The sequence below is a fragment of the Oncorhynchus gorbuscha genome, unplaced genomic scaffold (assembly GCF_021184085.1).
Source record: "Oncorhynchus gorbuscha isolate QuinsamMale2020 ecotype Even-year unplaced genomic scaffold, OgorEven_v1.0 Un_scaffold_1064, whole genome shotgun sequence".
Taxonomy (NCBI): Eukaryota; Metazoa; Chordata; class Actinopteri; order Salmoniformes; family Salmonidae; genus Oncorhynchus; species Oncorhynchus gorbuscha.
Genome location: NW_025745960.1, coordinates 164392 through 177883, shown reverse-complemented (window position 1 = coordinate 177883; position 13492 = coordinate 164392). Strand labels below are relative to the sequence as shown.

General features: G+C 47.1%; 1 protein-coding gene across 1 annotated transcript in view; it reads left to right on the top strand.

The window, feature by feature from the left end:
- Positions 1-13492, top strand: part of LOC124021149 (vacuolar protein sorting-associated protein 13C-like) — a gene marked incomplete at its 5' end in the record, with an annotated part of 165885 nt that overhangs the window by 31880 nt on the left and 120513 nt on the right. The window contains 3 exon segments of the mRNA XM_046336501.1: positions 4417-4476; positions 6460-6619; positions 11715-11834. Of these exon segments, the coding sequence (XP_046192457.1) occupies positions 4417-4476; positions 6460-6619; positions 11715-11834 (340 nt within the window).

Here is a 13492-nt window from a genome sequence, read left to right as displayed (position 1 = left end):
CTATACCTCTAGCTCAGTCTATACCTCTAGTACAGTCTATACCTCTAGTACAGTCTATACCTCTAGTACAGTCAATACCTCTAGTACAGTCTATACCTCTAGCCCAGTCTATACCTCTAGTATAGTAAAGTCTATACCTCTAGCCCATTCCTGACCTCGTATAGTACAGTCTATACCTCTAGTACAGTCTTGACCTCTTGTATAGTCTATACGTCTAGCACATTCTATACCTCTAGCCCAGTCTTGACCTCTAGTACAGTCTATACCTCTAGTACAGTCTATACCTCTAGTACAGTCCTGACCTCTAGTATAGTAAAGTCTAAACCTCTAGTACAGTCTATACCTCTAGTACAGTCTTGACCTCTGGTATAGTCTATACCTCTAGTACAGTCTATACCTCTAGCCCAGTCCTGACCTCTAGTACAGCCCTCTAGCCCAGTCTATACCTCTAGCCCAGTCCTGACCTCTAGTATAGTACAGTCTATACCTCTAGTACAGTCTATACCTCTAGTACAGTCTATACCTCTAGCCCAGTCCTGACCTGACCTTGTTATTGTTCTTAAAGCCTTGTATAACTTATTGTTATTGTTCTTACAGCCTTGTATAACTGTTATTGTTCTTAAAGCCTTGTATAACTTATTGTTATTGTTCTTAAAGCCTTGTATAACTTATTGTTATTGTTCTTAAAGCCTTGTATAACTTATTGTTATTGTTCTTAAAGCCTTGTATAACTTATTGTTATTGTTCTTAAAGCCTTGTATAACTTATTGTTATTGTTCTTACAGCCTTGTATAACTGTTATTGTTCTTACAGCCTTGTATACGTTATTGTTATTGTTCTTAAAGCCTTGTATACATTATTGTTATTGTTCTTAAAGCCTTGTATACATTATTGTTATTGTTCTTAAAGCCTTGTATAACTTATTGTTATTGTTCTTAAAGCCTTGTATAACTTATTGTTATTGTTCTTAAAGCCTTGTATAACTTATTGTTATTGTTCTTACAGCCTTGTATACGTTATTGTTATTGTTCTTAAAGCCTTGTATAACTTATTGTTATTGTTCTTAAAGCCTTGTATAACTTGTTATTGTTCTTAAAGCCTTGTATAACTTATTGTTATTGTTCTTACAGCCTTGTATAACTTATTGTTATTGTTCTTACAGCCTTGTATAACTGTTATTGTTCTTAAAGCCTTGTATAACTGTTATTGTTCTTAAAGCCTTGTATAACTGTTATTGTTCTTAAAGCCTTGTATACGTTATTGTTATTGTTCTTAAAGCCTTGTATAACTTATTGTTATTGTTCTTAAAGCCTTGTATAACTTATTGTTATTGTTCTTAAAGCCTTGTATAACTTATTGTTATTGTTCTTAAAGCCTTGTATAACTTATTGTTATTGTTCTTAAAGCCTTGTATAACTTATTGTTATTGTTCTTACAGCCTTGTATAACTGTTATTGTTCTTACAGCCTTGTATAACTGTTATTGTTCTTAAAGCCTTGTATAACTTATTGTTATTGTTCTTAAAGCCTTGTATAACTTATTGTTATTGTTCTTACAGCCTTGTATACGTTATTGTTATTGTTCTTAAAGCCTTGTATAACTTATTGTTATTGTTCTTAAAGCCTTGTATAACTTATTGTTATTGTTCTTAAAGCCTTGTATAACTTATTGTTATTGTTCTTAAAGCCTTGTATAACTGTTATTGTTCTTAAAGCCTTGTATAACTGTTATTGTTCTTAAAGCCTTGTATAACTGTTATTGTTCTTAAAGCCTTGTATAACTTATTGTTCTTAAAGCCTTGTATAACAGGAAAAACACAGTCGATATGGGCTCTATGCAGCACTTGTTTCCCCCTACAGTCTGGAATAATTTTATCACTTTGGATAATAAAGCATTTGACGTCATTAAATACCACATCAAACACCTTTTATGGGTCTTTCCTAAAATAGGAAGTTCAGACAGGTCTTCGACATGCAAAGAGACGCATTCCCAGAATCCCCATGGTCATTGTACTGTAGTTACATTTAATGATACAGTAGTGTAGCTGTTCAGAAACCCCCAGCCATATGTCCTCTCTCTGTGGACATGTCCTCTGTTCAGAAACCCCCAGCCTTATGTCCTCTCTTTGTGGACATGTCCTCTGTTCAGAAACCCCCAGCCATATGTCCTCTCTCTGTGGACATGTCCTCTGTTCAGAAACCCCCAGCCATATGTCCTCTCTCTGTGGACATGTCCTCTGTTCAGAAACCCCCAGCCTTATGTCCTCTCTCTGTGGACATGTCCTCTGTTCAGAAACCCCCAGCCATATGTCCTCTCTCTCTGTGGACATGTCCTCTGTTCAGAAACCCCCAGCCATATGTCCTCTCTCTGTGGACATGTCCTCTGTTCAGAAACCCCCAGCCATATGTCCTCTCTCTGTGGATATGTCCTCTGTTCAGAAACCCCCAGCCTTATGTCCTCTCTCTGTGGACATGTCCTCTGTTCAGAAACCCCCAGTCATATGTCCTCTCTCTCTGTGGACATGTCCTCTGTTCAGAAACCCCCAGCCATATGTCCTCTCTCTCTGTGGACATGTTTTCTGTGCCAGGCAGCAGGCTCTGGTGTCAATACAACCCAGAGATGTCATCTTCAACCCCGTAACCTCAATCTCATTATAGAGATGCTGTACAAGACGGACATTACATTCTCACTGTTTGTCTCTGTCATTATCAACACCATAGACCAAGGCACTCTCCAGATCTGCCCTGTGTCCCAAATGGCACCTTATTCCCTATGCAGTGCACTGCTTTTAACCAGAGCCCTATGCTACAAGTAGTGCACTATATAGGAGTAGGGTTCCGTTTCAGACTAAAGCCCACTCCAGACCTGGTGGTGCCTGGCGTCAAGCCTGACAACATGACAGTCAGTGTGTTTCTCAGTGAGATGTGCGTGTTGATATAATGCTCCTAAATGAATGGTTGTCAGAAGCCAGTGGTCCTCGTTAACAAAGCAGCATCTCTAAGGATCAGGAGTCGGTCTGGTCAAAGTCTACTTCTGTGTTATTTTGAGCATCTAAACGACTGCTAATGTTTTGTGATAGTGATCGATTTTGTGTTTCCGTTACTACTAAATGACTGCTAATTGATTTGTTTCCATTTACATTACATTTACATTTAAGTCATTTAGCAGACGCTCTTATCCAGAGCGACTTACAAATTGGTGCATTCACCTTATGACATCCAGTGGAACAACCACTTTACAATAGTGCATCTAAATATTTTAAGGGGGGGGGGTGAGAAGGATTACTTTATCCTATCCTAGGTATTCCTCAAAGAGGTGGGGTTTCAGGTGTCTCCGGAAGGTGGTGATTGACTCCGCTGTCCTGGCGTCGTGAGGGAGTTTGTTCCACCATTGGGGAGCCAGAGCAGCGAACAGTTTTGACTGGGCTGAGCGGGAACTGTACTTCCTCAGTGGTAGGGAGGCGAGCAGGCCAGAGGTGGATGAACGCAGTGCCCTTATTTGGGTGTAGGGCCTGATCAGAGCCTGGAGGTACTGAGGTGCCGTTCCCCTCACAGCTCCGTAGGCAAGCACCATGGTCTTGTAGCGGATGCGAGCTTCAACTGGAAGCCAGTGGAGAGAGCGGAGGAGCGGGGTGACGTGAGAGAACTTGGGAATGTTGAACACTAGACGGGCTGCGGCGTTCTGGATGAGTTGTAGGGGTTTAATGGCACAGGCAGGGAGCCCAGCCAACAGCGAGTTGCAGTAATCCAGACGGGAGATGACAAGTGCCTGGATTAGGACCTGCGCCGCTTCCTGTGTGAGGCAGGGTCGTACTCTGCGGATGTTGTAGAGCATGAACCTTCAGGAACGGGCCACCGCCTTGATGTTAGTTGAGAACGACAGGGTGTTGTCCAGGATCACGCCAAGGTTCTTAGCGCTCTGGGAGGAGGACACAATGGAGTTGTCAACCGTGATGGCGAGATCATGGAACGGGCAGTCCTTCCCCGGGAGGAAGAGCAGCTCCGTCTTGCCGAGGTTCAGCTTGAGGTGGTGATCCGTCATCCACACTGATATGTCTGCCAGACATGCAGAGATGCGATTCGCCACCTGGTCATCAGAAGAAGTTTCCATTACTCCTAAATGACTGCTAATTGATATGTGTTTCCATTACTCCTAAATGACTGCTAATTGATTTGTGTTTCCATTACTCCTAAATGACTGCTAATTGATTTGTGTTTCCATTACTCCTAAATGACTGCTAATTGATTTGTGTTTCCATTACTCCTAAATGACTGCTAATTGATTTGTGTTTCCATTACTCCTAAATGACTGCTAATTGATTTGTGTTTCCATTACTCCTAAATGACTGCTAATTGATATGTGTTTCCATTACTCCTAAATGACTGCTAATTGAGGTGTTGTTTTCTTTCTTCTCAGGCTGACAGAAACAGGCCAAACTTTGCCACTGTTCACAAGAATACTGAGCAGATGATCAACGTAAGTAATGATATCTAAACGGTTTATTTATTCGTCCTATACACCCAAGCGGGCAAAATTAAAACGACATCATTTCAACCAGACTCCAACCAGTTGTTATTAAACTAGCATGAACTCGTTGTAGTGCTGGGAAAGGCTCTGATATGTGTCTTTGTTAGATACAACATTATGCCTGCAACTGGCACCTTTTATAAATGCAGCGGCCGTGCTAATGTAGCCTGGTGGTTGTTGAATGGGGATCTGAGAGGTCTGTGAAGCCTGCCGACATCTTCCTGTTCTCTTAAGACCTCAAAGGGCTCGTTTCATTTACCGTCTGATCATCACAGTCCATGTGACTTGGTTAAGTGGCTCTCTCTTGTTCTCTTTCCCCTCTCTCTCTACTCTTTATCTTTCCCCTCTCTCTCTACTCTTTATCTTTCCCCTCTCTCTCTACTCTTTATCTTTCCCCTCTCTCTACTCTTTATCTTTCCCATCTCTCTCCCCTTTCTCTACTCTCTCTCTCCCCTTTCTCTACTCTCTCTCTCCCCTTTCTCTACTCTCTCTCCCCTTTCTCTACTCTCTCTCTCTCCACTCTCTCTCTCTCCACTCTCTCTCCACTCTCTCTCCCCTTTCTCTACTCTCTCTCCACTTTCTCTACTCTCTCTCCCCTTTCTCTACTCTCTCTACTCTTTATCTTTCCCCTCTCTCTCCCCTTTCTCTACTCTCTCTCTCCACTCTCTCCCCTTTCTCTTCTCTCTCCACTCTCTCCCCTTTCTCTACTCTCTCTCCCACTCTCTCTCTCTCTCTCCACTCTCTCCCCTTTCTCTACTCTCTCTCTCCACTCTCTCCCTCTCTCTCCTCTCTCTCTCCCCTTTCTCTCTCTCTCTCTCTCTCTCTCTCTCTCTCTCTCTCTCTCTCTCTCTCTCTCTCTCTCTCTCTCTCTCTCTCTCTCTCTCTCTCTCTCTCTCTCTCTCTCTCTCTCTCTCTCTCTCTCTCCCCTTTCTCTACTCTCTCTCTCCCCTTTCTCTACTCTCTCTCTCCCCTTTCTCTACTCTCTCTCGCTCTCTCGCTCTCTCTCTCGCGCTCTCTCTCTCTCTCCCCTTTCTCTACTCTCTCTACTCTTTATCTTTCCCCTCTCTCTCCCCTTTCTCTACTCTTTATCTTTCCCCTCTCTCTCCCCTTTCTCTACTCTCTCTCTCCACTCTCTCCCCTCTCTCTCCTCTCTCTCTCCACTCTCTCCCCTTTCTCCACTCTCTCCCCTTTCTCTACTCTCTCTCTCCACTCTCTCCCCTTTCTCTACTCTCTCTCTCTCTCCCCTTTCTCTACTCTCTCTCTCTCTCCCCTTTCTCTACTCTCTCTCTCTCTCTCCCCTTTCTCTACTCTCTCTCTCTCCCCTTTCTCTTCTCTCTCTCTCTCTCGCGCTCTCTCTCGCGCTCTCTCTCGCGCTCTCTCTCTCGCTCTCTCTCGCGCTCTCTCTCTCGCTCTCTCTCTTGCTCTCTCTCTCGCTCTCTCTCTCGCTCTCTCTCGCTCTCTCTCGCTCTCTCTCGCTCTCTCTCGCTCTCTCTCGCTCTCTCTCGCTCTCTCTCGCTCTCTCTCGCTCTCTCTCGCTCTCTCTCGCTCTCTCTCGCTCTCTCGCGCTCTCTCGCGCTCTCTCGCGCTCTCTCGCGCTCTCTCGCGCTCTCTCGCGCTCTCGCTCTCTCGCGCTCTCTCTCGCTCTCTCTCGCTCTCTCTCGCTCTCTCTCGCTCTCTCTCGCTCTCTCTCGCTCTCTCTCGCTCTCTCTCGCTCTCTCTCGCTCTCTCGCTCTCTCGCTCTCTCGCTCTCTCTCTCTCTCACTTTCACTCTCTTTCTCTCTCTTACTCTTTCGCTCTCACTCTCTCTCTCTCACTCTCTCTCACTCTCTCTCTCTTACTCTCTCTCTCTCTCTCTCTCACTCTCTCTCTCTCCTCTCTCTCTCCACTCTCTTCTCTCTCTCTACTCTCTCTCCCCGTCTCCCGCTCCTGTAGGTGACCTTCACCTCCCTGGATCTACTGCTTCACACGGAGGCTCTCCTCTCCACCATAGACTTCCTGTCTTCTGCCCTGTCCTCCGGCAGCCTGCCCCCTTCACCAGAGGAGCCTAAGCAGAAGTCTGAGGAGAGCAGCAGGGCCATCTCCGCCAAGTCAAGTAAACACACAATATACTTTACACAAGGACACAACACACACGATACAGATTTACACACACTCATACAGATGGACACACACTATAAGCATACACACACTGTACAGATTTACACACACACACACACACACATACAGACTGACACACACTATAAGCATACACACACTGTACAGATTTACACACACACACACACACACACACACACACACACACACACACACACACACACACACACACACACACACACACACACACACACACACACACACACACACACACACACACACACACACACACACACACACACACATACAGACTGACACACACTATAAGCATACACACACTCAACAGTAGACGTACTTTATACCAGCGAGATGTCATCGTTTTCCTCTTTTCTGTTCAAACAGAATCAACTCATTCTGAGTGGTGAAGGTTAGGTATTCATTCTGAGTGAAGGTTAGATGTTCATTCTGAGTGAAGGTTAGGTATTCATTCTGAGTGAAGGTTAGGTGTTCATTCTGAGTGGTGAAGGTTAGGTATTCATTATGAGTGAAGGTTAGGTGTTCATTCTGAGTGAAGGTTAGGTATTCATTCTGAGTGGTGAAGGTTAGGTATTCATTCTGAGTGAAGGTTAGGTGTTCATTCTGAGTGGTGAAGGTTAGGTATTCATTATGAGTGAAGGTTAGATGTTCATTCTGAGTGAAGGTTAGGTATTCATTCTGAGTGGTGAAGGTTAGGTATTCATTCTGAGTGAAGGTTAGGTATTCATTCTGAGTGAAGGTTAGGTATTCATTCTGAGTGAAGGTTAGGTGTTCATTCTGAGTGAAGGTTAGGTGTTCATTCTGAGTGAAGGTTAGGTGTTCATTCTGAGTGGTGAAGGTTAGGTGTTCATTCTGAGCGGTGAAGGTTAGGTGTTCATTCTGAGCGGTGAAGGTTAGGTATTCATTCTGAGTGGTGAAGGTTAGGTATTCATTCTGAGTGGTGAAGGTTAGGTGTTCATTCTGAGTGAAGGTTAGGTATTCATTCTGAGCGGTGAAGGTTAGGTGTTCATTCTGAGTGAAGGTTAGGTATTCATTCTGAGCGGTGAAGGTTAGGTATTCATTCTGAGTGAAGGTTAGGTGTTCATTCTGAGTGGTGAAGGTTAGGTGTTCATTCTGAGTGGTGAAGGTTAGGTGTTCATTCTGAGTGGTGAAGGTTAGGTGTTCATTCTGAGTGGTGAAGGTTAGGTGTTCATTCTGAGTGAAGGTTAGGTGTTCATTCTGAGTGAAGGTTAGGTGTTCATTCTGAGTGAAGGTTAGGTGTTCATTCTGAGTGAAGGTTAGGTGTTCATTCTGAGTGGTGAAGGTTAGGTGTTCATTCTGAGTGGTGAAGGTTAGGTGTTCATTCTGAGTGGTGAAGGTTAGGTGTTCATTCTGAGTGGTGAAGGTTAGGTGTTCATTCTGAGTGAAGGTTAGGTGTTCATTCTGAGTGAAGGTTAGGTGTTCATTCTGAGTGAAGGTTAGGTGTTCATTCTGAGTGAAGGTTAGGTGTTCATTCTGAGTGAAGGTTAGGTGTTCATTCTGAGTGAAGGTTAGGTGTTCATTCTGAGTGAAGGTTAGGTGTTCATTCTGAGTGGTGAAGGTTAGGTGTTCATTCTGAGTGGTGAAGGTTAGGTATTCATTCTGAGTGGTGAAGGTTAGGTATTCATTCTGAGTGGTGAAGGTTAGGTATTCATTCTGAGTGGTGAAGGTTAGGTGTTCATTCTGAGTGGTGAAGGTTAGGTGTTCATTCTGAGTGGTGAAGGTTAGGTGTTCATTCTGAGTGGTGAAGGTTAGGTGTTCATTCTGAGTGGTGAAGGTTAGGTGTTCATTCTGAGTGGTGAAGGTTGGGTGTTCATTCTGAGTGAAGGTTAGGTGTTCATTCTGAGTGAAGGTTAGGTGTTCATTCTGAGTGAAGGTTAGGTGTTCATTCTGAGTGAAGGTTAGGTGTTCATTCTGAGTGAAGGTTAGGTGTTCATTCTGAGTGAAGGTTAGGTGTTCATTCTGAGTGAAGGTTAGGTGTTCATTCTGAGTGGTGAAGGTTAGGTGTTCATTCTGAGTGGTGAAGGTTAGGTGTTCATTCTGAGTGGTGAAGGTTAGGTGTTCATTCTGAGTGGTGAAGGTTAGGTGTTCATTCTGAGTGGTGAAGGTTAGGTGTTCATTCTGAGTGGTGAAGGTTAGGTGTTCATTCTGAGTGGTGAAGGTTAGGTATTCATTCTGAGTGGTGAAGGTTAGGTATTCATTCTGAGTGGTGAAGGTTAGGTATTCATTCTGAGTGGTGAAGGTTAGGTATTCATTCTGAGTGAAGGTTAGGTGTTCATTCTGAGTGAAGGTTAGGTGTTCATTCTGAGTGAAGGTTAGGTGTTCATTCTGAGTGAAGGTTAGGTGTTCATTCTGAGTGGTGAAGGTTAGGTATTCATTCTGAGCGGTGAAGGTTAGGTATTCATTCTGAGCGGTGAAGGTTAGGTATTCATTCTGAGCGGTGAAGGTTAGGTATTCATTCTGAGCGGTGAAGGTTAGGTATTCATTCTGAGTGGTGAAGGTTAGGTATTCATTCTGAGTGGTGAAGGTTAGGTGTTCATTCTGAGTGGTGAAGGTTAGGTGTTCATTCTGAGTGAAGGTTAGGTGTTCATTCTGAGTGAAGGTTAGGTGTTCATTATGAGTGAAGGTTAGGTATTCATTCTGAGTGGTGAAGGTTAGGTATTCATTCTGAGTGGTGAAGGTTAGGTATTCATTCTGAGTGGTGAAGGTTAGGTGTTCATTCTGAGCGGTGAAGGTTAGGTGTTCATTCTGAGCGGTGAAGGTTAGGTATTCATTCTGAGCGGTGAAGGTTAGGTATTCATTCTGAGCGGTGAAGGTTAGGTATTCATTCTGAGTGAAGGTTAGGTGTTCATTCTGAGTGGTGAAGGTTAGGTATTCATTCTGAGTGGTGAAGGTTAGGTGTTCATTCTGAGTGAAGGTTAGGTATTCATTCTGAGTGGTGAAGGTTAGGTATTCATTCTGAGTGGTGAAGGTTAGGTGTTCATTCTGAGTGAAGGTTAGGTGTTCATTCTGAGTGAGGGTTAGGGGTATGGTTTGGGGGAAGGCTTAAAACAAAAATAATTAAAAAGGACAAGCTATTACCAATCAAGTATTCTCGTGATGCTAGAGCGTTGTGAACTGGGTAGTAGCACAGCAGTCTGAGCAGCGGGATCCGGCTCCGAGCATCACCACTTTTTCTCAAACTCCCAGTTGGTTGTCATGTGCGTTTTACTGAGGAGTGGCTTCCATCTGGCCACTCTACCATAAAGGCCTGCATGGTGGAGTGCTGCAGAGATGGGAGAACCTTTCAGAAGGACAACCATCTCCACAGAGGAACTCTGGAGCTCTGTCAGAGTGACCATCGTGTTCTTGGTCACCTCCCTGACCAAGGCCCTTCTCTCCCGATTACTCAATTTGGCTGGGCGGCCAGCTCTAGGAAGAGTCTTGGTGGTTCCAAACTTCCTCCATTTAAGAATCATGGAGGCCACTGTGTTCTTGGGGACCTTCAATGCTGCAGAAATGTTTTGGTACCCTTCCCCAGATCTGTGCCTTGACACAATCCTGTCTTGGAGCTCTACGGACAATTCCTTTGACCTCGTGGCTTGATTTTTGCTCTGGCATGTACTGTCAACTGTGGGACCTTATATAGACAGGTGTGTGCCTTTCCAAATCATGTCCAATCAATTGAATTTACCACAGTTGGACTCCAATCAAGTTGTAGAAACATCTCAAGGATGATCAATGGAAACAGGATGCACCTGGGCTCAATTTCAACTCTCATAGCAAATGGTCTGAATACTTATGTAAATAAGTTATTTCTGTTTTTTATTTAGTCATGGGGTATTGTGATGTCATTATGGGGTATTGTGATGTCATTATGGGGTATTGTGATGTCATTATGGGGTATTGTGATGTCATTATGGGGTATTGTGATGTCATTATGGGGTATTGTGTGTAGATTGATACATTTTAGAATGAGGCTGTAACTTAACAAAATGTGTAAAAAGGGTAATTGGTCTGAATACATTCTGAATGAGCACTGTACCCTACCTCCACCCTGCATCCTGTAGACTTGCCCCATAAACAGATGGAAAAACACAGCAGTGGTTAGTGGATGAGATTTAGAGGCCTCTCAGCCATGTCATGTAAACACACACATCCTGCTAAAACACTGCCCACTTTCACACTCAGCCTCGACGTCTGCGTTACACACCTCGGATAGGGATCACTGAGCTGTGTCAGCAGGTCAATCTGGTGACCTGGTTTAATGAAGGCCAGAGGACCACTCCAAGTGGACTGTTGATCACTGAGCTGTGTCAGCAGGTCAATCTGGTGACCTGGTTAAATGGCCAGAGGACCACTCCAAGTGGACTGTTGATCACTGAGCTGTGTCAGCAGGTCAATCTGGTGACCTGGTTAAATGGCCAGAGGACCACTCCAAGTGGACTGTTGATCGCCATTGAATCCCCAGGTGGTGAGGGTAGGCAACAACCTGTCTGCCTTGCTGATCCTCAACACTGGGGCCCCTCAGGGGTGTATGCTTAGTCCCCTCCTGTACTCCCTGTTCACCCACGACTGTGTGGCTAAACACGACTCCAACACCATCATTAGTCGTTAGGCCTGATCACTGAAAACGATGAGACAGCCAATAGGGAGGAGGTCAGAAACCTGGCAGTGTGATGCCAGGACAACAACCTCTCCCTCAATGTGAGCAAGACAAAGGAGATAATTGTGGACTACAGGAAAAGGAGGACTGAACAGGCGCCATTAACATATGTGGAGCGGTCGAGAGTTTCAAGTGCCTTTTTATGTATATATATTTTTGTATTGGTTTTCACGTGTTAGTAATGAAAACGTACCATTCATTTCATTAGATATAACAGATTCTGTTTTACGTATATTTTTGTATTGGTTTTCACGTGTTAGTAATGAAAACGTACCATTCATTTCATTAGATATAACAGATCCCGAAGGCCTAAGGGCCTATCTTACATGTCTCTTTTGGTTTGGTCAACCAATAGCGAAATCATGGTGTGACTTCCTGTCCGTTTCCATGACAGCGGCTCTAGGTTCTCCGTCGGACGGTGACGTCGTCGACCTGAAGGTGATGATGCGGCTGGGGGCGTTCAACGTCCTAGTGTGTGATCAGAACTGCAACATGGCTGACATCAAGATACAAGGTGCCGATGTAGACAGAACCCTCAGGGGCCCCGTACAGAACCCTCAGGGGCCCGTACAGAACCCTCAGGGCCCGTACAGAACCCTCAGGGCCCGTACAGAACCCTCAGGGGCCGTACAGAACCCTCAGGGGCCCGTACAGAACCCTCAGGGGCCCGTACAGAACCCTCAGGGGCCCGTACAGAACCCTCAGGGGCCCCGTACAGAACCCTCAGGGGCCCCGTACAGAACCCTCAGGGGCCCCGTACAGAACCCTCAGGGCCCCGTACAGAACCCTCAGGGCCCCGTACAGAACCCTCAGGGCCCCGTACAGAACCCTCAGGGCCCCGTACAGAACCCTCAGGGGCCCCGTACAGAACCCTCAGGGGCCCCGTACAGAACCCTCAGGGGGGCCGTACAGAACCCTCGGGGGCCGTACAGAACCCTCGGGGGCCCGTACAGAACCCTCGGGGGCCCGTACAGAACCCTCGGGGGCCCCGTACAGAACCCTCAGGGCCCCGTACAGAACCCTCAGGGCCCCGTACAGAACCCTCAGGGCCCCGTACAGAACCCTCAGGGCCCCGTACAGAACCCTCAGGGGCCCGTACAGAACCCTCAGGGGCCCGTACAGAACCCTCAGGGGCCCGTACAGAACCCTCAGGGCACCGTACAGAACCCTCAGGGCACCGTACAGAACCCTCAGGGCCCCGTACAGAACCCTCAGGGCCCGGTACAGAACCCTCAGGGCCCGTACAGAACCCTCAGGGCCCGTACAGAACCCTCAGGGGCCCGTACAGAACCCTCAGGGGCCCGTACAGAACCCTCAGGGGCCCGTACAGAACCCTCAGGGGCCCGTACAGAACCCTCAGGGGCCCGTACAGAACCCTCAGGGGCCCCGTACAGAACCCTCAGGGGCCCCGTACAGAACCCTCAGGGGCCCCGTACAGAACCCTCAGGGGCCCGTACAGAACCCTCAGGGGCCCGTACAGAACCCTCAGGGGCCCCGTACAGAACCCTCAGGGGCCCCGTACAGAACCCTCAGGGGCCCCGTACCCCTCAGGGGCCCCGTAACCCGTACAGAACCCTCAGGGGCCCAGAACCCTCAGGGCAGAACCCTCAGGGGCCCGTACAGAACCCTCAGGGCCCCGTACAGAACCCTCAGGGGCCCGTACAGAACCCTCAGGGGCCCGTACAGAACCCTCAGGGGCCCGTACAGAACCCTCAGGGGCCCGTACAGAACCCTCAGGGCCCCGTACAGAACCCTCAGGGGCCCGTACAGAACCCTCAGGGGCCCGTACAGAACCCTCAGGGGCCCGTACAGAACCCTCAGGGGCCCGTACAGAACCCTCAGGGGCCCCGTACAGAACCCTCAGGGGCCCGTACAGAACCCTCAGGGGCCCGTACAGAACCCTCAGGGGCCCGTACAGAACCCTCAGGGGCCCGTAGAACCCTCAGGGGCCCGTACAGAACCCTCAGGGGCCCGTACAGAACCCTCAGGGGCCCGTACAGAACCCTCAGGGGCCCGTACAGAACCCTCAGGGCCCCGTACAGAACCCTCAGGGGCCCGTACCCCTCAGGGGCCCGCCCTCAGGGGCCCGTACAGAACCCTCAGGGGCCCGTACAGAACCCTCAGGGGCCCGTACAGAACCCTCAGGGGCCCCGTACAGAACCCTCAGGGGCC